Below are 27,214 nucleotides of genomic sequence, written 5' to 3'. Positions count from 1 at the left end.
TCATGGCAGCTAATGGAGCGTGCAAAATTTACTTTCTCATTGAAAAAACGCGGAATCACTGTGAATGATTGATATTGCGTAAGACCTCTGATTACCGTATAGAATTTTGTAGAGGATTATTCAAGGTCTCATTCTGTGGGTGCTTACTGCTTAGCTGGTTTCCATCTGTATTGGGAGAATGAAAAAGAATATTTTTAAAAAAGGAAATTTATTTTATTTTCATTTATTCATAAATATTTCTTTGATTGTGTGTGAGATGATTATGTCGATAAATTGTTCTTTTATGACTAAATAAAGTTATAGAACGTTTTTCAGAGACTCTCCCGCCCCCACTTCCACTACAACTCCTGTAAGCCAGGATCAGCAGTGGCACACATTGTATAACACCGAGCGGTGGAGCTCGAGTCTCAGGGAATACAAATTTGTCTTTATCCAAAGTTATAGAACTGTGAACAAAATATATTGCATTAAGATTTTATTTCCATTTGAACCGATCATTATTTCTTTACATACAATACAATTGTAGTTGTTGTAGTGTAATTGTACAATACAATAGGCCGATGTTTGTATATAATAGATATTGAACAAATAATACCAGGGTTTTTTTATTATAGCAACAAAAGTCAAAACGACACGTTTTAGATTTTTTTTCTGTTTGTCTGTATGTCTATGCACGTATCAGCCAAAAATTTCGGAAAACTTTCATACGGGTGGCGCTGCGAGCCAAGCTAGTTTAAAATGAACCTATTCTTAGGTTATTTTAAGGCTCTGTTTCACAACTTCTAAGTAAATGCTAGGTGTCACATAATTATATGTATAAGCCGACGAAATACAAAATATTATAGCATATTTTCTGTAAATATATATTTTTTCGTATTAACATAATATTATGTGAAATCTTGTCATATGGGCATTGCAAATAAAAATGCAAATTATTATCAATCGGTACTAAATTTTGGAGCAAAAATTTGGCCCTGATCTCGTGTCTATAACTAACTATATAGTATAATATCTTTGCTTGAAACTTGTGAATCAGGCTTTTAGTGTTATAAAGTATAAAATTGCTAAGAATTTATAACGGAAACCAGACTGTGTCCGTAGCTAAACAAATTTATAAATACCTTAACCTACAAACATATTCCCAGCATTTGTTTTTATTTTATCACATTGAATCCGCTTATATTTCTGTATTTGCAAAAATATTTCAACAGTAATAACGAACAGATAAGGCTGAAATGTCCGGCAAACAAAAGTTTATTTCACGTGAAAACGTTGTAGTCTTTTGTTATCTAAATCTGGGATGCTTAACCTTCCCAAGTCGCGGTGGAGGTTTAAGTATTTTCGTTCGGAATCTCTGATTCCTTGAAATAGGTATGAAGTGCACTTTGTTTGTCGTTGATCACGCTGAATAACCGTGTCATTCTGCTGTATTTGTCTGCAACAGTGAGAGTTGGTTTGACTGGTGTGCTTAGGAGTTAGTTTCCAAGGAGGTTCGTGATGATGCCTAAATACAAAACAATTTATTTTTAAATAATTGAATATGCAATTTTGAAAAGAGCACATCTCATAAATATTATATCTAGATCTATATCGAGAAATTTATGTAACAAATACAAACAAAACTTCTATAATTTTTTATTGTTAATTGAACCCAAACTCGATACCAAAAAAATTTTTTTTTACACTTCTTTAGAAAATACTTCTGAAGTGGTCCCATAGTCACCAAGTCAGGATCTGATGATTTGATCCTGGGGAAATCGAGGACAAACCTCAAATTTTATAGATCCACACAACGTCTTTCGCAAATTTTATTACGTTTTCGGACATGTGCCCTTTTCGAAATTTCATATTCAATTACTCAGCTCATCTACCAACGCCTGTGATATACCTGTATCTCAAAATCGTCGTAAAGTGGCAACTTAGACCCTCTGGTATGCGACACGACAATCACGACACGAAGGTCCGTGCCGTTTAATTTTTAAGATTATGATTCAATTCATGTCGAGAGACTAACGTGAGTGACATGTCAGTCTCTCGACATTACAATGGAATGAAACGGACTTTCGTGCCGTGTTTTCTTTACACGTTCTAAGGGGGCTGTTCCGTATCTTACGGCTGAGGCTGCTATTGACAAGGAACAATCTGCAGATCCATAATAAACTGATTATTTTTATGGTAGTGTGGATATTCCTGACCATTAACCTACCGTTGGCTATAAAAATGCATCGCTTTTATTTAAGGCAAAAATTCTTCCATCTATATTTGATGGGAAATCCAAAGCAGTTTCAAAAAGACGATTTCTCTTTACCATTATTGCAGACTTGAACCTAGAGGGGCTCTAAGAAAAAGCATTGTAATTTCTGATTCCTGATACTATTCGCTACAAAAGTTTCGTTCCCCGATAAATATCTGTAGCAATGATGAAACTATGAGTATTTATCGGTATCCAATATCATCCGTAAGTTATTGCTTGCAATCTAAAACAAACATAAGGGATAGGCGAACTATATTTATTCTTTCATTCTTGATTTCGCAATCGACCTTCCATCGTTCAATGGTTTCTTTTATTAGAAAACCGAAGACTTTAATAAACCTACTTAAGTTAACTAAAATAGCTCTTAGACAATTTTGTATTATTCTCCTTGATGTCAATTTCTATTACAAGTAATGCCATTCTCTTCTCTCATTTGGTTACCCATACAGGCCTCACCTAGTTTGAAAAGCCCTGGTAATTCTTGTATAAAATGTATAAGATTCTTGTGATAGTATTTTAGTATGATAGATTTATTTAAGTGTTTTTTTTTATGTAAATCTGATGTTTAATAAACAAATTTGAATGTGAATTTGAATTCTGGTGGAGTCTATATTAGTGGAGTAGATGATACTTGATATAGCATGGTTCCGTACACAGTATGATATTGACAGACGCAAATCTTCTTTGGGTTCAGCGTTTTAAACTTACAAGGATATTGCAGAAAGAATTGGTCTTGGTTTTTCCAACTTTCCGCCTGCCGATATCTTTTTAGACGATCCTATGAAGGGAAAATCATGCAAAAAATCTCAACAAACTGTTCCCGATTCGAACCCAGGCTTTCTTGGTTAACAATTCATATTGCTAATAGACCAGAAGACAGCAAAACCAATAATGTAATTTAATAAAAAAAAAAAAACACGGATCAAATTAAGGAAATCTTGGCTGTTCGAAATATTTTTATTTGAATTCCTCGGCCACAAGAATGTTATTTGAATTTTAGATTAGCCAAAATATGAACGGTCTAAAGTGTCTTACTTTGTAAATTCCTCATGACGTATTTCAGGATTTGGATATTAAATATGCTTTCAAAATTATGAAATGCAAATCAGATGGTTTGTTAATGTTATACATGTTGTTGAATTTATAATTAGATTAAGTGCTAAGATTATTTTTAATAACCCTGACAAATAGTAAATCATGTAAAAAAAAAATAGAAGTATTCTATATTTAGGTTACAAAAAAATTTATTAAAATCGTTATCACTATTATTGACCGTGTATTTTTATTTATTTTAAACTCATTATTGTAAATATCGAAGGTATAAAAAAAAAATCTAAAATCAAGACGAGGCTACTTTCTACTTGCCCTCTATTCTCTATACAACAGATTGAGACAGTATATTTTCAGCACGTATGGGAAACTATTTAAATTTTTTATTTGCACCTGATGATAAATGGAGTGGGGCCTAATAAAATGTCAACAAATGATAGTTGATTACCGATCAACAGTTGACACAATTATGTCGGCCTGTTGGAACCGGATACGCAAACTGATCTTGTTGAAGCTGAACGCAACTTACGTGGGCCAATATAGTGGGCTTTAACACCATTTGTTAATACCTATATACTTTCAACAACATCACATAGAGGCCCAACAAGTTATCCCCAAATATCAATGTCGCAAGCAGAGATTACATTTCGCCGTATCGACGCTGATGTTATACATAAATAACTGAATGCCGAAGTGCGAAGAGATTCACGTGACATCGGTATGGCGTCCGTTTTTTGTCTCCATGTCACTCAGCGTGATCGGGTGGTTTTACATAAAGACCTTGTTAAGGGATGAGTGGAGAGCGATTTGTTTAACTTGTCGCTTAACTTTTGGAACTTAAGTTCATTTATATTTTTTAATCACTATATTAGTGGCCCTTATTCTTTATTTGGTACTACAAAAGTTATTTGATAAAATTTGCATATAAGTCTCCAGGAGAAAAGTTCCAATGCGTGATGTTTGGTGATAAGACCAGACCGATGAGTTAAATCAGAGTTTGGTCTACTTGTATGTCGAAAAGTATTCAAATCTGTCCAGCGTCTTCGTTGACCTCTAACAAACTTCCAAACATGTGCACACGTATAATAAGTTAAGATAGTCTAACTAAACTATACAAATTTAACAGCAAAATCCTAGGTATTATTATTTTCCAGTCAAAATAAATGCACGCTGTCTCCTCTGAATTCTACTAGTAAGTCCCCAACGCTATATTGGACGGGTTTCCTGCCGCCCCAGTGTCTCTCGCAGATATATTTCGGCCATTAAGATCCTTTGATGCTGTTGACAGGGTGCTCGATTGTTTACTCTGTTTATCATTGACGGATATGCCCTGTTTAATAGCTTTTGGACTGATGGACATTCAATAGTCATGTTTTGATGATGTTAACGTATTGACATGATAAGTTACTCGAAATTTAATAATACTGGTAGTGTACTGACAGTTTTGTATCGCAAGGAAAAAACGTGGTATCGCTTTCACCATAGACCGAACGGTTATGTTGGTTTTCAGGTCTCACGTCCCAACTTGTTGACTCTCGGGAGTATAGTAATGATGCTAATTCTCCCTTGGATGACCAAGGGAGCATTAGACCGCGTCCCTAACCCTATGTCTATAGGATCCGTAAAAAAGCGGGATATTTTCATTGTGTTTCTATTCCTTCGGGGATAAAAGACATCATGAATTTGAAATCGAAAGCGAATTGTAGAATGATGCTGATTGATTGACTGTATTACCGAGGATCAGTACTGAGAAATAAGTCTGGCCGAAAGTGCTTTGAGCTATTCTACATTATTTTATGTAAGTAGATCTACATCTACTAGATGTACGTAGTACCTACGTACTATAGCTGGAAAATAGACTTTCCTTTCTATTTCATTGGGTGCAATTTATAAGGGAGTCAACCGTCAACATAACGCCTGATTGAAGCAAGTTAGGTTTTTACGAACATCTTGTAACTTGTCTTACTAGGTGTTCATCCTACCATAGTATGTGCGTACTGAGACTTCCCATACGTACTCCATACCCATTTATTTTAATCAAATAACTAATTATATATGTATATAATCATACCTATGAACCACATAGTAAAGTCGAAGGAATCTAATTTAATCGGTCCATTAAGGCTATAAAATTCTTGCCACACACGTCTATTTAATAATCCCTCGAAATCATAGTTTATAGACAGTCAATGAACTGATGTTGGACTTTAATAACAATATATCCGTAAGAGTTATAAAAGAAGGATTTAACGGCGCTGCGGTTAATGCCTCGGTTGTGGGGGCGCCACAAATGGGAGATAAATGGAAAACCACAGACTGCATTTGTGAAGGAATCCCTTTGAAAATGGCAGTCTGAGTTTTATTAATGTTGGTTGGACGATTTAACCATTTTTATAGATTTCATTTATCTGTAGTATGTTTAGGCATTTAATGAAAATGAGCAGATTACACTTACTTACTGGATGCAGGCGGCTTTCGACAGGTCGGTCTGGAAATCTTTGGGGGAGGCCTATGTTCAGCAGTGAGTTTTATGTGGCTGATGATTATGAGCGGATTTAAACACAATTTATCTCAGTGCAGTTATCGAAGCCACTGGCTAGACCTTGAAGTCTATTGTACCTTACTTGACACGTAGGCCTGCGAAGCATCCTTGTAGAGTAAAAGATGAAGAGAACATACCTTGGTAATAATAATATAAAAGAGCAACAAACTATTAATGCCTATGGAGTTATATTCGAGATATTATGTTTCAAGGCCAACCAAAGAGTTATAACATCTTTACCTATTTATGATAAAGCTATTGCAATTGTCCCAAAACCTATATTGTATATATTTTGTATGCCTGTAATTCATATATTGTTATGTATTCTTATGTACCTATTTATATATTATATGTATGTATTTGTCACATTAATTCTATTAGCACAGTGTACACCACAACTGCCCTTCCTTTTTAATTTACTTTCCTATTCAGACTTAAATGCTTCCTTTATTGTATCGTTGGCAGACCAAATTCTATTTATACGATCTTTATGAAATTCTACAGGAAAATTTTTATGACACAAAATGGCCAATGATTCTTTTCTTTGACATTGGTTAGCTCAATTATATTAGTCTTTGTGTTTGGTTTTGTTGTATTCTGGGATTTATTTCTAGTAGGACGATAAGAATTAGTTTCTTTTTGAAAAATAGTTGAACTACTCTGGACATATTAATGCACTGAAAAAGTTGATTTCACGTTATTCTTCATTAAGCAAACACTTATGCTGAAAGCATATATTAAAATCATTCTTTCATTTTGCTTTCCGTATGTGAACACAGTTCGTAGGCTGAGGGGAGAATGCGGTCAGTAACCGCAAATATGAAACAGACAACCGTCTTCGTGAAATTTAACGAGACGTTTGTGCAGGTAAATGTAAATGTAATTGAAGTTGGCATTAAACTGGAAACGTATATGAATTACACTGCTTATGTATATTTAGATTTATGACTTCAAAAATGTCTTTTAAGAAACGATATTTATTCAATTTATATATTCAACTTAGGTTTAAAGTCTTGTTATTAACTGAGTTTAAACTGGAAAGGTATATCGTTTTCAACTCACATATTATATAGATATACTATTTAAAAATTACCTCCTTTGTAACAATGAGTTTGGTTAGTTAGTAAGTAATAATGAGGCAAATATATTCACGTCTTTATACCCGAGAAGTAGGCAGGGGCGTAACTGGAGCACCTACTTTTCTTGTGTAATCCGTCCCGTGATGTGACAGGCGCCGAGCTATGGCCATATCGAGCACAAATTATAGACCATGCTAACACAGAGTAGAAAAGCAAAATATCGCTGTCATACCGTAATACAACTACATCACCGATGCAGTAATTAATTATATAAACATTGACATTAATATGTAAAGTAAGACAGAGCCAGCATGTTTCGAACATTTTGTAGTTGATGTAATAGGCATTGTAAATTCAAACCCTTGACACCGCGATAAAACACCCAACACTCCTCGTGCAGGATTTATATTAACACTTACCGTTTGTTGAATCGTCGTAGGCCCCATATTCATGTCCCTGCTGTAGGGTATCCCTAAATTTAAAAGTTAACTAAACATGATGATGAACAGGCTTGAGGAAATAATACTAAGTCGGCATCTCATGGAAATATATAAGTAAATTTAATCATTTGAATAATTCCCCATCTTCATTCGTTTATGGGAAATAACAGAGAGATCTAGGATTTCTCAAACATTTCACACTTAGGTACTGTTTAACAGCATGTAGACTATATGTAACTGCACCATTCCTAATCCTCGTTTCTTCTCTAAAGGTATTTCTGGGTTTGCTGGTATTTATTATTTTGAGAAATGATGATCATGTATTATCAAGTGTCCTGTCAGCTTTGTCTAAATTATATTCAATGTATTATTCCACAATTTTTTTCAATAAAATTACATGTGATTTATAAACCTCTCGTTTCAATAATGACATGAATAGACAAAAACTGGAAACAATGCTTGTGTGAAATATGAGTCCTTTATGTACCGGCAAAAAGTTGACCGCCATTGTCATTCAGTCTTTGTTATACAGGCCTGGTTTTTATTTGATGAGATTTTGTTAATTAGTGACGTGTTAGGCGGAGGGGTCTGATTGCTTATATTAAACTTTTGTATGGCCAGTGGGTGTATGCGTATTGATCCTCAATCATCCTATGTATGTATATAATATTGTAGGTATATAAGTTACCTTATTCTTGAAATGTTAGCCAGAGGCATAACTTACTTACCCTTCTTTTAAATTATATCAGTCTCAAAAAGTGAGAGGACGAAATTCCATCATTGTATGAGATAATAATAATAATAATATCAGCCCTGTATTATATACTTGCCCACTGCTGAGCACGGGCCTCCTCTACCACTGAGAGGGATTAGGCCTTAGTCCACCACGTTGGCCTAGTGCGGATTGGTAGACTTCACACACATTCGAAATTCCTATAGAGAACTTTTCAGATGTGCAGGTTTCCTCACGATGTTTTCCTTCACCGTTAAAGCGAACGATAAATTCACAAAGAATACACACATGATTTTTTAGAAAAGTCAGAGATGTGTGCCCTTAGGATTTGAACCTGCGGACATTCGTCTTAGCAGTCAGTTCTACACCCAACTAGGCTATCGCCGCTTTTTATCGTATGAGATACAAATTTCAATCCCAACTAGTAAGTGTGTTTTAAGTTTTAATTGATCAACAAAGTCACAATTTATTCCGGATCTTGGAGATGGACTCAAAACTTCACAATGTATATATGCTAAAATGTTTCGTTTTGTTCTATAAGACCATTAGAGGAATATACCAGTGGCGAAGAGTCCATATTATCCGATTCCTGCTGGCTTATCGTTCGTAATTTATATAAAATCTTATTATCATTAAAATTATTTACAGGCCGTATGTATGCACATTAGTACCTGTACTATGTTGTTACTCCCTATGAAAAAAATCACCCTTCGCCCATCGACGCTTCGGCACTGTTAAACATACTTATATTATCTTTCATTCTATAAGTTGTATGATTCTGGAATGTGTAAACGAGAATCATGTTTATCCTTTGCTCATAGACATCAGCATGCCCACTCTCATTTCTTTTAGAACCCTGGTGTCATTAGTAACCGTGTGATTTAAATATGTCTAAGAAAATAAAACAAGCAAATATAAGGACAATCTATCTTTTATTTTTAGATGTTTTATCACAAATTCCTTTACCTAAGTCTACTACGTATACGTTACAATATAGTTTATAAAATGACTAGATCTTAATTCTTATAATACAGTTCATAAATTGCTTTCTTACATTACATTTAACATTTAAATATATGAGGTAATATTTGGAACACAAAACTATAACGTAAAATAAATAACTACACATTCTAATGGAAGGGTTTAGAATTAATAAATGTAACATTTATAGTTAACTACAGTATCATTCCTTAGTGCATCATTCTATGTGCAATCTTCAACTTACGTGCTATTAACTGGATTCGAAAACTGCATGATCTAACCAATCGAAGTGAAAGTGGAATTCCAGTAACCGACATTAGAGTCGGTTTCTGCTCAAATAGCTACTTCAAGTGCTCGCTTTAGCTTAGTGATTCATTTATCTTTGTCAGCTTCGGCGATAGAGTATTAGGGATAAAGAAAATGGACTTGAAATCGTTTCTAGAAATGTGTAGTACAATATAGAAACCATTATCTTCTATAGACTAGATGCTTACATGGGGAAACGAGCATGTGGGTCGCAAGTAATCATAACGCCTCTGAATAATCACAAAGAACGAGGAATCATGGTTGCCGGGCGGACCTTAAAGAAAAGGTTTTGAGGTATTCAAAGAGCAGTTGCTTCTTGACTTATTTTTCTTACATTGATATTATATACTATTATATACTTTCAAAATAAAGTGAAAAGGTATAGTGTTGTTATTCCGTAAAAGAATTAATGGAATGTAGATTCAGTAGTAAACATAGTATTAGATAAGTTAAGGACTGGTTCAAATATTAAACCACTGTCAGGTAACTGAGTGGTAGATATCATTATCATCATTATCAGCCGCAAGATGTCCACTGCTGAACATGGGCCTCCCACAAAGATTTCCCGATCTACCTATTGGAAGCGCCCTGCATCCAGCGACCTCCTGCGAATTTCATTAGATCATCGGTCCAGCTTGTAAGTTAATGTCTGATTTGAAAACAATTAAATAAAATAAGTTCCAAACGCAGACTTCTTGCAATGATATTTCTAACAATGAAAATTAAGATTCTGTTCACACAAGTGCCAGTAAAATTAAAATTTCAAGGTATCAAGTAGTTGTAGGGAAAGTTTCGAAACCCGAAATTTCAATTCACTGTTACAAATGCTATTTGCCCGCAATAAATATAAATCATTCGAATTACAGTCGTGTTACGCTAATTATAAATTTAAATCACCATTACAAAACTTGAGGTCTACATTTTCAGGGTTTCCAAAATAAATTACTTTTCCAAATGAATAACAATAGACATTTTCTTTGTTGGAACTCCTCTTACCGACGGTAATGGAGCTTTGGCTAATTAAGAGCTTCCTGCTTTTAATGTTAGAGGAAAATTTAAGCTAAGGTACGAAATTCGTTTAATACTTATATTAAATTAGCATTACCTGCTTTAATTTTCTGATATCAATTACAACTGTGTGCCATTTGAGAATGAAAGCGTTCCCGGAATGAGAATCAAAGACATTGTAGGATAGATGATGGAATTATATGGTATTATTATATTAATAACGTTCTGTACAATATATTAATATTTAACAAAAAACGTCTTATATTTTATTTAAAATCAAATGCACACGTGACTTTGATGGAGTGAAAAACGAAAATATTTATATCTCCTATTCTTAAATACGAAGTGGTAAAGTCTATGTAAATAAGAATGTGAAATGAGCTGCATTTTTGTTTCGTAAAACCACTTTATATTAAACTATGTACTTCATAGCACGTGCAGCGAAAAATGGTTCCAATTAATGCTAGCATTTTGTAATTTGCTCTATGTATTCGTGTGCAGCGAAATGGCTGCAGAATACCAAATTAAGTAAAAACTGTTGTTATGTGTGGGTTAAAAACGTATCTACATATTTATTTTGTAAATACATATTTTCATAAAGATTTTATCATTGAAAGCTGATTTTTTTATTGTTAAATTACGCGAATAATTCTATAATTTTGACAGTTTTTTTATAGATATGACAATATTGCAATGTTATTCGCAATAGTACAATGTATCTTGTAATTGAAAAATCGGTTCTAAAATAACTAAAACTAATATCGTTGTATTAAATGTTCAAGGATGACTTACTTAGGTTTTACTTGGATATGTTCATTATTATGAATTATTCATAGGTAAAGTTCGGGATACATAAACATTAAGGAGAAACCCAAAATACACAAAAACAGGTCCTAATCATAATAGTGGTTTGAAATATTACGATCTTATATCGACTAACAATTTATAGTTAAAGTAACATCAGTTTATTTTCAAAAGAAAATAACACACACATGGGCGCCGATGATATTATTTTTAGGGAGGTGCATCTGCATCTACACACTATAGTAGGTACTTACTACATAACATATAATTTTTTTTTGATAAAATTCGGTTATTTGTATATTTTGCTGAACCATAATAAAACCTCTGTGGTCGATATATCTCATTGTCATTTATTTATTGTGATTTGTCCCGAACAGGGGAAGGGGGTGCACGTACACCCCCTTGCACCCCCTCCCGGCGCCCATGAACACACAGGTGTTAATTACTTTGAATTTTATAAGTCAACTTCCACTATTGATTTTACTTAAGGTTATAGCTTAAGGTCCATTTTTCATACATTTTGTTTCACCTTTAATCTGGGTAACTAAACAAGTATTGACAAGTAAAGAATTTAAATTCACGTCTAGTTAGAGATTAGTTCTCGCAGTTGAAAAAAAAAAAAAAAAATTTCGTCGTATTAAATTTTAAAGGCCGAAATATTCATGCATATTAATTATTTTTACGTTTTTCTTTCAACTGCCAGAACTAATCACTAACTAGATGTGAATTTAAATTCTTTACTTGTCAATACTTGTTTAGTTACCCAGATTAAAGGTAAAACAAAATGTATGAAAAATGGACCTTAAGCTATAACCTTAATTATTTAAAAACATGAACATCCACCTAATATTTACAATTACTTTCGTTTATTCCTTATACATTTCCTAATAGTTAATCTCCAAAAGGCTACTCTAAAATCTGGTGAGTAAAAAGCATATATAAAAGGATTTATTGCTGAATTAAACCACCCTAACCAAGTAAGAACGTACATTAGTACTGGATTTACATAGTTACTAGGTATAAATGGAGTGAGCAGATAGTACAGGAAGAAGGGTAGCCAGCAAGCCACAAATCCACCAACAACGAGGCTCAACGTTTGAGCTGTCTTCGTCTCTCTTCGTAGCGATGAAACACGGTTGTTTTCATGTTCCTTCACAGACTGCGATCTCCGTGTGGTGTTCTTATATTTAAAATTCGCCTTAAATGTTACCTCGTTGTAAAACCTTGACTCCTTTTCTTTGCTCCTGTATTTTTGTTTGATTTTCTTCTCTTTAAAACAGCAGCATTTGTGGTCCCCTTGGGATGAGCTCTCGCTTTGTTGGTTTGAGTTTTTGAATGTTTGTTTCGACGCACTTTGCCGTAAGGAGAGCTTATCTGAACCAGAGTCGGATTCTGTACGTATACATGATAATTTATCTCTCTGTAACAAATAATTTTAAGTTAGTATGTAGTTTTATTATTAGTTGTAACTTTGGCGATAGGTTTTAGAATGCTATTTAGATCTCAGAGTAATGAGTTCAACTCTATACATATTATAACACAAAGTCCCCTTTTCTGTCTGTCTGTATGTTATCGATTTTCTCAAAATCTACTCAACGGATTTTTATGAAATTTTGTATGGAGATAGTTTAAGACCCTGGGAATGTTATATATAGGCTACGTTCAATCCTGGGAAACTCCTTCACGTGGGCGAAGCCGCGAGCAAAAGCTAGTATAAAATAATTTAATTGAAATCGTTTTAAATTTTCATTTCAATTGTTTAGATGTAGAATTTGTATAATTAATGTTAAAGAATAAAATATGTAAAACCAGATTTTACATTATCATCCTACGGCCTTTGTACTTATTTATTTATTGTTAGAAATAATAAGATTAGTAAAACAAGTTATTGCGGATAATATATTAATTTTATAATACAATATTATAGTACCAATATTTAAAACCAAGTCGTTTTACTTTTTTTCACTAATGATAATGCTGAACGTGGTAATAAATCAAGCCCAAAATTATAGAGGAAAAAGTGCCATGTCTATAATTAGACCTTTACGAAAGAAATTGCCAAAGGAATAAGCACTTAACAATTGGCATGCGGCTATTTAAACGCTGCAGCTAAAACAAAAACTAAAATACCACACTGGAGTGTTTTTGTCGTGAGGGTGGCTCAAGGAAATGTATGCAAAAATCCGGGTAAAGCCGACACCGGATCTAATTTCGAATGAGTGAGTGTTAGTGATTTAGTGAAGGCGCAGTGCGACGCGGTTACGACAGCAGATATCTTGATTTATGAATAGATGTGCTGGTGGTAGGATATATTTTATATCCGTCTGGATAGCGATCACCACAAGGTGCTAAATCTCCATAGTACCATACATAAGTATGTCGCGTTCCGGGATCAGCTTGTGTATATCCTGACAGGCCGGCATAATTGTGTCGACTGGCGAGGGGTAATCATCTCTCGCCAGTCGACGTTCTATTGGACCCCACTCCACTTACCATCAAGCGCAGTGGGACCACTTTGTCGTGCCCGTACAAAATAAGAAGTATTAGAATTAGTTGCTATTTTCAGCTTTATTATAAATGAAGAGAATTGAAAATTGAATCTCGGATTATAGATATCGTTTTGATAAATTCCAAAAATAATAAATGGTACACAAATTTATGAGGAAAATGAACCTCCGTGTTTTGAAAACATTCGTTACTAAACAAGTATTTTTCTGTCTTTGGTTTGTGCGAAATATTGACAAAGATAGCACTGTTTTACAATTTTATAAAAGGTTTTGCGCGTCACTCGGACAAGAGCTCGTGGCTGACGGTCTATTGTGAATTTTAGTGCTATTATTCCTCGCGTTCGCTACGGTATTTTATAACATAGATGCTTTCTACGACCCTTTTCCTCGAATTTCTTTTAACGCGAATTATTCTACAAGCTATTTGATTTTTTAAATTACTTTTTTACTCGTATTACTTCTTTTCGTCAAATTACCACCAGAGAAATCATCGGTAGAGGTAAAAACTAAATTTTAGAAGGGTATAATTAATGTTCAAACTAAATAAGTCTATTAGGTGTTATTATTTTGAATTAAATGTATGTTCAAATGAGTCTTTAGTTACTATAACCCCAAATTTAATAAACCTCGTGCTGAAAAAATTTTACGAAACTACGTCAAAACACAAATTTAACATCGAAGCTAAAGTTGATGGGTTTATTTTCACCTTACTACACTTAGTGCTGCTGGCAAGCTGCTGATGTCTCCTCGCGACCACGCAGGATATTCTCGCGTACACATACACCATCACCGCCATTGGAAGGAAGAAGGAACCCATGGCAGAGAATACCACGTAGCCTGGATTCTGGTTGTATCGGCACACTCCACCTTGGTTGTGGTCAGGCTCGTACCTGGAGGGAAAATTGAGGATCTAAGAGAGGCTAGTTCTGAAATCTGATGTATAAGGGTTGATTGTAGACTAACGCTGAGATCTGGTGTTGGTAGATCAGGTTTGATTCCCTGGTCAGATAAAGTGATAATGAGTTTATCCCATTATCAGCGCTGAGTCTGGAATCTTGCCAGATTAACATCAATTGGCCTGCCTTATATAATATAGCTAGGGAAATGTAGGTATGGTATAATAAAAGTGTAAATTTTTGCCAACGCTGTGAAATTAGTAAAGGCGTGATGTAAAAATATATGTATTTCTAAAGTGGAAACAAGATATTGTAGAGAGTAATCTAGTTAATATTTATAAAAACACCAGCCATCTGACATTTTAACATGTAATGAAGATTAATGCGACAAAAATACAGTGCAATCCATTTTATTTAAAGAAGTTTTAGCAGAGCGTCAGTTTCCCTAAAGATTAATTATTCATGCACACTAGCATCAAGACAAGGAAAATGCTAGTTCCAATTTAGCAAAAAGCTTGGAATGATTTTTTTTCTTAAGAGATCTAATTTTGTAGTCAAGTGTTTTTTTTGGTGATCCACTGCATGTATTGTATGCCTTCTTCAATCTAACATATCATTTGTGATTTGAGTTACATATCCATAATTTTTTAAAAACAACATCAAATTACATTTTATTACATTACTGTTCAAAAAACATTCCGTGAAATTTATCTGGTTACTTATTTGGTATGCCAACCTTGTTCCATTGTGTCGTTCTTTACAAGTTTCAGTGGATTTGAAGTTATTTAAAACGTGACTAAGAATACAACCTGATCTAGATAGTTCTAGTTTAGTTGAACAGGTTTTGGCTTCTTTCATATTCTCCGTAAATATGTAATTATAGCACCAAACAAAGTTATTCTAACATAAATATAATTAATAGCAGCCCGGTTTTATAAACTATCTACGGCTGGGCAAAATATTTTTTTATTACACTTTCATATTGCTTGATGATAATTAAATGTTCATTTCTAATTATTCTAATCTAAGTGCCCTACTTTTTTGGAGAAGAATTGGCTAAGATAACAAGAGGACTTACCATCCAAACATAGGGGGGCACGTTATGGCGCCAGCTGCGATCCATACAAAGAAAATCATGGTGAGAGCCAGTTTCTTGGACCTTCGTCTTCGAGAGTACGTCAATGGCCTCGTAACAGCCAAGTATCGGTCGACGCTGATGGCGCAGAGGGATAGAATGGATGCAGTGCAGAGGAGGATGTCCAGGCTGATCCAGATATCGCAGAGGACCCAGCCGAGCTCCCATTTACCTGTGAAATGAAATGCATATTAGCACAGTTTAAGTATAAGTATTTTTAAAACATAGTGTTTATATTTTGTTCCGAACAATACGTAATTTCTCAAGATTAGAATTTGTAGCCAATACGATGCGACACTTGGATCCCGTACAGCATTACAGGTATAATATATATGTGGAGAAATTACAGTTAGTAAGTGATCATTTCCGTCCAAGGCTACTATAATACCAGAAGAATTATATGCCAAGTTGACTAATAACGAATAAAGCATAATTAAGAAATAAATGACTGACTCACTGATGACTGAATGTATAGAGTAAAGTAAAGTACAGCAGTAAAGTTTGAAGTCGGTTTTCAGTGAGCTAATTGTACTATTGCAGTCAAGTCAAAATTTCCAAAATTCCTGTTACACTTTACTTTAAAACTGTTAACAAAATAATAGTTGAGGTCGAATGTACATGAATCGATATTGAGGGAAACATTGGAACTAGGTCCATACCCATTAGAAATGCATACGATTCGTTGCGGAGCGGACCACATATCTATATTAATGGCAATAAATAAACAAGTAGATACGGTAACATTTTATCGGCTTCTTAGTTTAACAAATATGATTCGGCGACTGAGAGATGTTTGTTTCGATTCCCATTTTTGGCTGAACTTTTGAAATAGATTTGCCCTTTAGACGAGGCTGACGTCAATGAGGCGGCCATAAGTAAAATTGTTTCCACAAGATGCTTGTTTGGGCAAAAGTATAAAATATACAGTTGCTCGAATTTAGTACTTGTGCACAAGGATTGACTTTGTTGTAGGTATATCGAAAATAAGGTCTATGAATAATTGACGAGCGTCTGCCTATCCCTTTAAAATACAAGGATGAGATTTAATTACAAAAGATTTGATGTACCTGACACTTAAAATATATAATAAATGCGGATTGGTGGAAATGTTTTTATTTCAGAACGCATAAATCACTGAATGGATTTGATTCTAATTTTGCGAACCACATTTACTAATGCCTGTTCAGTATAAAGTATTAGGAATGCTCGATCAAATCATAAACATCTGGCGAACGGCGGCGTTTCCGATGAAAGCCTCGCTTTGTTATGCGGCTTATGCTATAGCCGAACAAGCCTGTTCAAAACCCTTGCTTCGAACTGTTTTAGATTTGCACATTGTTAAATGATGTATAAATTGTGTTATACCCAATAGTGTTGCCGAACTGGGGAATATATCTCAAGGGCTTCTAATCTAGGCCACATTATGATCATTACTAGAGCAAGTAAACGATATCCTATCAGCTTTAATTTAAATCGTAACATTTTATCAAGGTTTTAACGAGCGAAATTTAAAAACTGAAAAATGTTCACTTTCAATAGGAAGGCTATTAACGTCGTTCTATGATCCAAACAAAATTTCAAAGGGAAATGAATAAAAGTTTTAGGTTAATTCTCTTGGTAATGCTCTTCATAAACGTCTCCCTAATTGTTTCCTTTTTAATGTAATTTTTTTTCGCAAGTACGATGCGAATTACTTTATATTTCGTAAAACTTTACAAATTATTTTGTAATAAATATGAAGTTTGAAGCACCTACTGTTGAAAACTATAAACTTAGTGGACCATGGCCTAAACACTCTCAAGAGAAGAGAAGATCCGTTCCCAGCAATAGGACAGTTAAAAAAACAGAGCAGATATTAGGTTTCGTACTATTCGTTAAACTCGCAAGTAATCGAAAATACAGGTCATAATTATATTTACTTCAAAGAAATACATTAAACGCACCATAGATTGCCATAAAAAGCTTGAGCTATTAAAACAATTATGCCCTAACGTCTAATTTTAGAAGAGCCATGAGCTGGCACGTTTTTATTCCCCTGACAGGTCCACCAGCCCAGCCGGTTATACTTTTAATAAGTGTGAAACACGAAAGTGACATCAATGAATTTCCAAGTAAATTGGCGAAGTAAAAAGAAATGGAGGTGGCAATTACTGAAAGCCTTTTCATAGTCCGCCATCAATCATTTATTTAATGTTTTGGCTACGTCGCTACTATAATCAAATTTATTTCGCAAAGCATTTGCATTAAAGGTGTTTGGAGTGTCTTGGAATCCATTTATTCTTCGTGAATGTACTTTTGTCCTTTATTCCTTGGACATAAGATTTATTATCTTTCCGACATGATTAACTGTAATTCTGTGCTTACATCTAAGCTTGGGTAGAATATATGGTTATTGAAACACTACTCTCGTACAATGAATTATTGCCTTCTTGGTCTCGTGGCAGCGTGAAAAGGCTATGGACTGCAGACCTGGGTTTGATTTGTAGGTGGGGTAACTCATTGTGTCGGTTTTATAATCACGATTTTTTCCTTGATTGGTTTCCTTGAGAGGAAACAATTCAACTTTAACAATGATGACTTACAACTGAATTTTCTAGATATAAATATTCCTGTATTTGAGAAATAGCTCCTAATATCAATAAAGCGAGTTAGTGAATTTTGTATTCTTCGAGATCAAGTTTTTTTAGAACATTAAATGACTGGCCAATACATTCTTAAATTATTGATATCTTCATTATATTGATGAAATTATCAATAAAACTATTGATGTGCAAATTATTCAATTGTTCATCACTGTCGGCTTTCATTACAGAATGACATAAAAGCGGCAAACAAGAGATCCATTCCCAAATCTCATTTAACAACGATTAAACCAACTGAACTGAAACGGATTGAAATTCATCGATTCCAAAAAAATGACATTCAATTTCCGTTCAAGATCGCCTACGCTAGTCCAAAATACAAGGCAATTTGGTTATATTTCGCCATTCAGTTTCGAAATTTAGAACGACTTACACTATGTTTATTGACTAACGCTCGTCAAAGCTATTTATCTTGTATTTTGTAGTGGAAACACCACATGAATTGCTGGGTTTATAGGCGACCGATTGTTTTGTATGGATTTCAGTATTGTATCAGAAGTTATTTTTCTGAGGTTACATACAGAAACTGGATACCTATATCTACAGCTTAGAGGTTCGTTTTAAGGGTTCCGTGCCTTAATACCATTATAGAATCACTTGGTTATCCGTTTCGTCCATAAAGATATTTTTTCTCAGGTACTTATAACTTATGCTATGAAAAAATATAACCAGTTATGTAACAATTTTTTGCATAGATGCAACTTGCGACATAACAGTCCAGAGATGCTTGTATCTTTGATTAGTCAGCATTTTCTATCGGCTTTACTTCGCTTAACATTAGATGCACTGAAGCCCTTGCCGAGTTGCTATAAAAAAAAAGAAAACACCTTATCAGTATTCCAAGTCACTGATAAGTTTAATTGTGTTAAGTGAGTACGACGTGTCTACTATCTGGACCTTTATGTAGGAACAAATCTAGAAGAATAAAGAGTCTCGTTAGATCTTGAATTGCAATATATCTAGTCAAAACGACGATGACCTCGTTTCTAAAGTTCCTTGTTCAAATGTCGGGTTGTCAAAATGATATTGACTTTTTCTGGTCAGTATCAGCACGCAGTGTGTTATTTGTGCGATATGGCAATAAGGTTGCTCTTATCACATCATGAGACGGAACATAAAAGTGAGAGTACTAGTGGCACCTGTGCCTACCCCTTGGAATAATGGCGTATTGGGTGTATATACTATATAATGCAAGAGAAACACAGGGTAATCAATTCCATAATAAACTATCTCATTGTTCTTGAATTTTATGTATCTGTAGCAAATACAATATATGTCTCAGAAACCTTAAATGTTTTGAGCATAATCGTCTAAGTTGCGAGTAAATCCGCTCCCAACCTCTATAAGATTGGAGTAACAAGTCAAGTACGATGCTCGGGGTTTCAAGACTACTTATACTACCGGTACGATATAAGCGTAAAAAATATCGATGGAGGGTGACCATTGACTAAGAAAATCAACGACGGGTAAATACAAGGAAGGATGTACTTTGTGATTAAGGTAAATAGGTTGCACTATTTCTTGGCCACTAACATAATCGTTTTTTTTAGCTTTGGTGATAACAAGCAAATAAGTTGATGTTGGTTACATCGACTTATTTGTTCTCCTCTACTTCCTCCAACCTTCTTTCTCCACACTCTACTTCACTACTTATAAATAAACATGAATCTAGAATCACGCAGGCTATGGCCTTACAGAAACAAAATAGATTAAAAAATATGAGCCTTTGTTCTTCAATAACTTAAAAATATCTACTTGATTACTCTACTTGATTTAATGAAATTACAATGAGTGGTCTTCGTTTTATGTTTATAGCATCAAAATTTAAGGCTAATATCGTCACGTTCAGAAAAACATCGTGAGGAAAACTAAGAATTATACTTAGGAACTTCGAAGGTACGTAAAGTCTGCCAATCCGCTCTAGCCTAGCGTAGTGGGTTAAGCTTTAAATCCTCTCACTAGTAAAAGAAGCGCCTTCTCAGCAGTAAGATAGAATATAATACATAGCTAGCACTATTGTTAAATTATTATTTTCACGCGAAGAACCAAACGATATATCATAATAAAAGCCGATTTAGATCAACAAACAAATATAGGTTTAACTTTCAATACATGAGTTAAGCCACGAAGTAGATCCTTCAAATTAAAGCTAAATCTTGTTAAAAATCTAATCCCGCACCATTTTTTGGTCACTGCACACCGTCAAGAACTTTACGAGTGGATCGGTGCTTGCTTCACCACCGATATGTTTTCTAATCGATTTTACATGTAGGTGGAATTTATTTGAAATTTGTACCTTAATGATTGAAAGGACGTCATTTGTATATTTATTTTAGACGCATGCAAGTTTGTAGAGCTCTTCTTTAAAAAAGTTTTATATTGACAATATCTTTGCTAAACGATGAGATAAGCAAGCCGCTTGACTGAAAGAAAGCGTTACAGTTTCCTTTTAAACAACAGCATCACCTGAAATTTGAATTACACAGCATCAAGTGTAATTTCTCCGTTCCTATCAAACTAAAATATTGTTTAGTCTCATAACGCTCATTAATTAAACTGTCTTGTATCCTTCAAAAACTTATATATACTTAAGAAGGAATTTCAAATGTTTAAGCGCAGCTAATTTAATTAACTTTAGTTAAATGTCTAACAATAATTAGCACAATTATTTACCATTACGGAAAGCAATTAGACAGCTCAGAGAACAATCTTATAAGATTGTTTACAAAATTAGGTTTCCTAGAATATCTAATCTAGCACCTCATGCGAAAGCACTAGAATGACGCGACAGTATCGTCTGAGAGGAAATTCCTTGCTGCGTCACGTATTTGAATAGCGTTCCACAATTACCATATGTTGTTCACGTAAATGTCATCGTGAAGTCTCGGAACGAATTTAAACACGACGTCTCTCCCTTGTTTCACTAATTTGCTTTTTATTTTGCCTGAGTTTTGCTTTGTCAGGTTTCTTTTTCGCAAGTTCTTTCTATTTGGAAAGTATTTTTGTTAGTGAGATTTGTGGCTTTTCACAAAACGGCTTATAATCTATGGATTTCATTTATGACTTGTATTATTGAGATCTACTGTAGCGAGTTTCATCTATAGCATGATCGAACAGCATTAAATGCGGATAGCAATACTCTCTCATAGAATACCGTCGCATTCTCAATAAAATTCAATAAACCCTTTATGAAATAGATAATAACCTTTATGGCTTCGATTTAAGATACATATCTCACCCTAGTATACTTATAGACCTATAAGCATTAAACGTTAATCTATCAATTCAATCCGCAACTACAGATCAAATTATTACTAAATATTTTTCGAGACCCTACTTATCAATCCATCTATCCACATTGCATGATTAATTTGACATAATGCCAAAATCACGGATTGAACTGATTTCAGATTGATCGTGTAATGGTCACTTAAGAGCAATTACTGCAGTTCTGCGTCATTAAACTGATTGAGTCGATATCTTGATAAAATTGTTTTCTCACTTTACTTTTTTTTTGTAGTGACTATGATTAGGCCACTGGTTAAAATACAGTTCTGCGTAATTAAACTGATTGAGTCAGGATCATAACATATTGTTTTCTCGCTTTTTATTTTTTTTTTGTCAGTCACTATGATTAGGCCACTGGTTAAAACTGTTTAAAAGCCTGAGGGCCTTTCGGTAGTCATTCACCATTCATTCACTGAATGACACCATTCGCGTCCCCAGATCCTCCGTCATGGAAACGACTCGAAGCACTGAACAAACGTCTCGGCGTACGCTCATAAAATTTTAAAATCCATCCAATGCTCTTCTTAGACATTAAATACCTTTGTAATTAGTGTAAAAATTTAGGAACTTAAGGAGGGAGATTCTTTTTAATGTCCATGTATGTAGATATATTTTTCGTAATCAGCATACTATATAATTATTATTGTTTTATTGAAAACTGAATTATGTATCAGATATAAGATTTTCATGCATGAGTTTTCCTAATTGCGGCTGCAGTCCAGGCTCACAAATATGTGGCACTAAATTCGAAATCTTTGCAAAATTTAAGAATGAAAAAAAATATGTACAATTTTTTATAATTTGAATCAATATATGATAAAAGTATCTGGCAGAAGTACTTGATTGCATCACAAGTCCAGACACAACTCATCAAGTCTACTATAAATGGCAATAAAAATACAGCCAGTTCATTGCAGCTTTATTATGCAGGTCAATATAAAATATTGTTTCACAATACCGAGCGTATTGTGAAACAATATTCAATAACCACAAATAGACTGTATCGCATTAAACGTTTCAAATAGGTTTTATCAGTATGTCTCCGTATAGGTTATTGATTATTCTGTAGTTTAACTGGCAGTAACCTATTACTGTGATGGGATGAAAAGTTTGATTCTGGGACGGCAGTGATTACTGGACGTGGTGACATGTGCAGACCAAAAATAATGCCACACAATAGTAGAAATTATGCACAACAAAATAAGGTCTAGTCGCCAGAATTTGGCTAATGTACAGCAGCTGATATCGAGATGTGATTGGTCCGAACGTAGTATCATTAAAATTACGGTCGACATTGAATACTTCTGCATAAGAAAAAACAACCGAAGATTTTTATGAAGTCGTATAATTAAATTATGACTACTTCATATTTATACTGACCAGACAGTGTACCTGTGTACTGCGCACACATTTATGCACTATAATATTATCTCCTGCGTACTTGGCTAATCTCCGTTGAGATGGGCCGCCGTGGTCGAAATTCGGTTAGGAAGGAATCATTTATACCAAGCTAAAAATTTAATTATATCATCGTTGAGCTTAATAACATTCCTTTAGGTGCAGAGCCGAAACATCGCCGAGCCGTGACCGACACGTGGCCTTTCAAAAAACTACTTAGATATAATACGACTATATTTAGTAGGTGAGGGTACACATGTCCTCACAGCGACTAAGTTCTTTGAATGCGATATTATAAGGGCGGTTTCGGTACCCATTGAGGGTCATGGTATCTTGGAGCAGTCCCATAAGCTGATTACGACTAAGAAGATCACCATGCTATACATAATATAGGGAAAACAGACTGACTCAGACAAACCGGTAAATGTGATTTCCCCTTGAATAACTTCAATTCAATTCATTTTTTAGATTGTGGCTCCATCGTCGGCGGACGATGATTTTGCCAATGTCAAAGTTGAAAGTAGGAAAAGTTACGGTAATTTTTTATGGGTCTAATATTATCTATGACTGTTGAGCGGTAAATAAAGCAATGGAAACAACGCTTTTAGGAAAGTATCATGATTATATGAACAGTGAGTGTCACATAGTCGATGCTGTCAATGTATTATTATTGTCAAAATAACGGACACTGCTCTTTCTCTGCCCGGTAGAGCGTGACGAACCTTTGATTGATTGAAAATGTTAAGACAACCCTTTAGGAATATGCATGAAGCGATTGGGTAGGCAGTCGCCGAACATTTTAATCAAGTTTTGTTCATACAGGTTTATTACCTTTTGATTTCTTGTGATGTGAAACTCGTGAGTTATCAAAGATCAAAAATTGTGAAGCGATGCAATTTTCAATTCAAATCTTCGGTAAATGTACTACTGTTTCTGGGTGTTAGTTGTATTTGACATAATCACAAAATATAACCAGACTCGGTAAAAAGGACTAAAATCAATATCCAGTGTTCTATTAGTCACGTTATAGGAATTCGATAGTTAAATCTTCAGGTAAATCTACGTCTATATTTTCAAAGATTTGCGCAGAGACAACCATAAACAAGATGTTAAAACCCTCCATAGTGGTTAACGTAAGTGTGTCGCGTTCCGGGATCAGTATTTTCGGTTCCAACAGGCCGGCATAATTGTGTCGACTGTCATCAATCATCTCTCATCAGTCAACATTCTATTGGACGCCACTCCACTTACCATCAGGCGCAGTGGAGTCACTTTTTCGTGCCCTTATTAAAATTCCACCGCTTCAGGGTTAAAAAACTTTTTTAAAACTTGTAATTGCCCTGACTATAATTCTAGACACAACTAGAAAAAGTTAAGCAAATTTTAAAGCAATGCTTTTATATGTACAGACACATAGAAGTTGAGAATTTCTTTAGTTGGAATGATATTTTCTACAAACAAGATTATTTAAATTAAGTTTATTTGGTTAGACGAAACAGTTACAGTAAAAAATAATACTTTGTGGATTTCATTCACATCTAACAGTGATAATTTTAGAAAAACGAAGGAATACAGCATTAGAGGTATATACGACTAGAAATCAATAATTTTTAACCCTATAATAAAAAAGGAACCGTACTTAACGCATAACTATACTAAAGAGGAATACAGTAAACCATTACCCCATAATAGAATAATGAACAGTACTTAACTCATAACTATACAACAGAGAAATAACTTTATTTAAACTAGTTTACTTAAACTATTACATATTGAAGTATTAAAATATGGTATTGAAAGGCAAGCTAAAACAGATTTTAACACTTTCAATGTTATTTTCAAAATGGTTGACAAATTCGCTTGTGTCAGAAGAATAGATAACATGAGGGAATACTCCGTAGCCTAGATCACAAACACCGTTCGTTGTTACAATAAATCAGCCATAGTATGAAATTCGTGACGTAGAAAGCAATGGGCCAGCATTGTTGCATTTCATGTGCAAACGTATCAACATTTCGGTGATTAGTGCTATATGAAAATATTTAATGAGTTTTGTTACTATTGTTACTTCAGAACTAATGTCCATTTTTTTTTTTATTCGTGCACGACAAATTGATCCCACTGCACCTGATGGTAAGTGGAGTCCAGTAAAATACATGTACTAAGACTGACAAGAAGTGATTATCCCTGTATAGTCGACCCAATTTGCCGGTCTGTTGGAACCAGATATACACAGAATGATCCCAGAACGCGACACACTTACGAGGGCTACTAAGATGGGTTTTAACACCTTACTAAGATGGTCGCTATCTGGGCGGCTTGACTGCCTCGGTAGCGTAGTTGTACTGCATGCGCGGTACGGCAGCGCTCTGAGGTCCTGGGTTCGAATCCCGGGTCGGGCAAAGTGATGATTGAGTTTTTCTGCTCAGTATCAGCCCGGAGTCTGGATTTGTGCCCGATATGGCGATAGGCTCGCCCCCTATCACATCATGGCGACACACTTGGCGAAAAGTGGGTGCCCTGGTTGCACCTCTGCATACCCCTTCGGGGATAAAATGCGTGATGGTGTGTGTGTGGTGTGTGCTATCTGGGCGGATATAAAATATATCCAACCACCACCATCTTGTGGTAATCTACCGTATTTAGGTATGTTGTACGCGCACATACATATATATTTTTACAGATGATGTAAGAACAATTAAAATGCACGCGTACGCAAAATGCAAGGATTCCAAAATTCTCATCAGTAATTTTTTCTTTACGGCATTATAGTATATATTAGTATGATCAACACTCCATAATCTTGTTTACACTTCTCCGATACAAACTGCTGACCCAACATGCGTGGAGCAAAAGTTAGAGAATCTAATATTTTATGGGTTCATACTTCATAGTAAATGAAGTCAAATCAAACATCATTTCAAACATACCATTCCATTTTTACTTCAAATATATAAAATCACTTACCACTAATATGAACAGCAATCGCAGGCGGCATAACAAAAATGCCGACCAGCAAATCAGCAACCGCCAAACTGGTCACAAAACAATTGGTCACCGTCCGCAACCGTTTGGTGGTCACCACCGCCGAAATTATCAATGTATTACCGATCACTGTCACCACTATAAGAACACATAGCACAATAACAACACTTATCTCTATAGTGTCATAGTCGTTTTTCCTATAGCACTCGGATGAATTGTCTATGCATGTCCGGTTCTCATCTGAAGCACTCACTACATGATACACGTTGCTTGTAAGGTTGTACTGTTCGTTTCTCACTGTTTCTATAACGATTTCTGTATCTATCGTCGCGTTCCATTCTGGGTTTGGTTCTGTAGATTTCATGAGACTACACCGGTTCCCGGTTTCCCGTAGCTTTGGTTTGCGAAGACATTTTCTGGAACAAACATTAATGTTAAGATTCATGTTCTAAGGTTGTAAGCGGGTTTTTTTTTATTTCTTTAAATGACAAGAGCTTTCCGTTCGTCTGATGGTTAGCGATACGACCGCCCATAAACAGTAGAAATACCATCCAACACCTTGAATTATAAAGTATTGTTTGATATTCTACTGCGCTTGCTAATCTGAGACATGAGATGTTAAGTCTTATATCCAGTAGTTATAATTGAGTTGGTGTATTAGGTTGAATTTTCACTGTAAGGGTAATGACTAATGAGCTAGCAATAGCTGAGAAGAAAGGATAGCTTTTAGGTGAAATAGGTTTTATTTGGCAGATAAAGTGCTTCAAGAAGAGTATACAAATGAAAGATCATTTTGAATATTTTGCTCGCTCAGTAATTTCAACAACTCTGTTGGAAATGCTTGTATGCAATTTATTATTAAATCATTACGGCGCCCGCTTCGCTTTTACTGGAAACCCTGCATTTAGATACGAACAGATTTATCATAAGGTTTTTGGCATGGCGTTTAAAAACCTCGGGTTTTATACTCTTTCATAACGCTGTATTTGACGCTGATCTATTTTTGTGTTGAATAACAAGATGAGATAGATAATTGCCTAACAGTAAGCATCAATGATATGATAAGCAAGCGGCTTGATGGTAAAAAGCAGTTAAACCCTTACCCCCTTATTCATAGACGTTATTTATCGAAGGACGGAGCATTGCTGTGAGAACAAGTCTGTTTC

General features: G+C 34.7%; 1 protein-coding gene and 1 long non-coding RNA gene across 2 annotated transcripts; both read right to left on the bottom strand.

Moving 5' to 3' along the window:
* Positions 1-191: 191 nt before the first annotated feature.
* LOC115444283 lies at positions 192-1,296 on the bottom strand. The gene is made up of 2 exons (XR_003938722.2): positions 1,122-1,296; positions 192-446 (listed from the first exon to the last, which is right to left on the bottom strand). It is a non-coding gene; the product is annotated as an uncharacterized LOC115444283 (long non-coding RNA).
* A 10,746-nt stretch (positions 1,297-12,042) lies between these two features.
* LOC115444268 (octopamine receptor 1) lies at positions 12,043-26,453 on the bottom strand. Its single transcript, XM_030169982.2, has 4 exons — positions 26,031-26,453; positions 15,679-15,907; positions 14,411-14,594; positions 12,043-12,617 (listed from the first exon to the last, which is right to left on the bottom strand). The coding sequence occupies exons 1-4, from the start codon at positions 26,410-26,412 to the stop codon at positions 12,054-12,056; spliced, it is 1,359 nt and encodes a 452-aa protein (XP_030025842.1). The 5' UTR covers positions 26,413-26,453; the 3' UTR covers positions 12,043-12,053.
* Positions 26,454-27,214: the final 761 nt, after the last annotated feature.

This window comes from Manduca sexta, chromosome 18 (assembly GCF_014839805.1).
Source record: "Manduca sexta isolate Smith_Timp_Sample1 chromosome 18, JHU_Msex_v1.0, whole genome shotgun sequence".
Lineage (NCBI taxonomy): Eukaryota > Metazoa > Arthropoda > Insecta > Lepidoptera > Sphingidae > Manduca > Manduca sexta.
The sequence above is the reverse complement of the archived record's forward strand: the minus strand, read 5'-3'. Positions and strand labels throughout refer to the sequence as shown.

What these genes read in the sequence shown, in the direction of transcription:
- LOC115444268 (XM_030169982.2), bottom strand. Translation starts at nt 26,412, where the DNA reads ATGAAATCTACAGAACCAAACCCAGAATGGAACGCGACGATAGATACA. An exon ending in GATTGCTGTTCATATTAGTG is followed by an intron (nt 15,908 to 26,030) that starts GTAAGTGATTTT and finishes TTCATTTCACAG; the next exon opens with GTAAATGGGAGCTCGGCTGG. An exon ending in GCAGCACTAAGTGTAGTAAG is followed by an intron (nt 12,618 to 14,410) that starts GTGAAAATAAAC and finishes TATTTGTTACAG; the next exon opens with AGAGATAAATTATCATGTAT.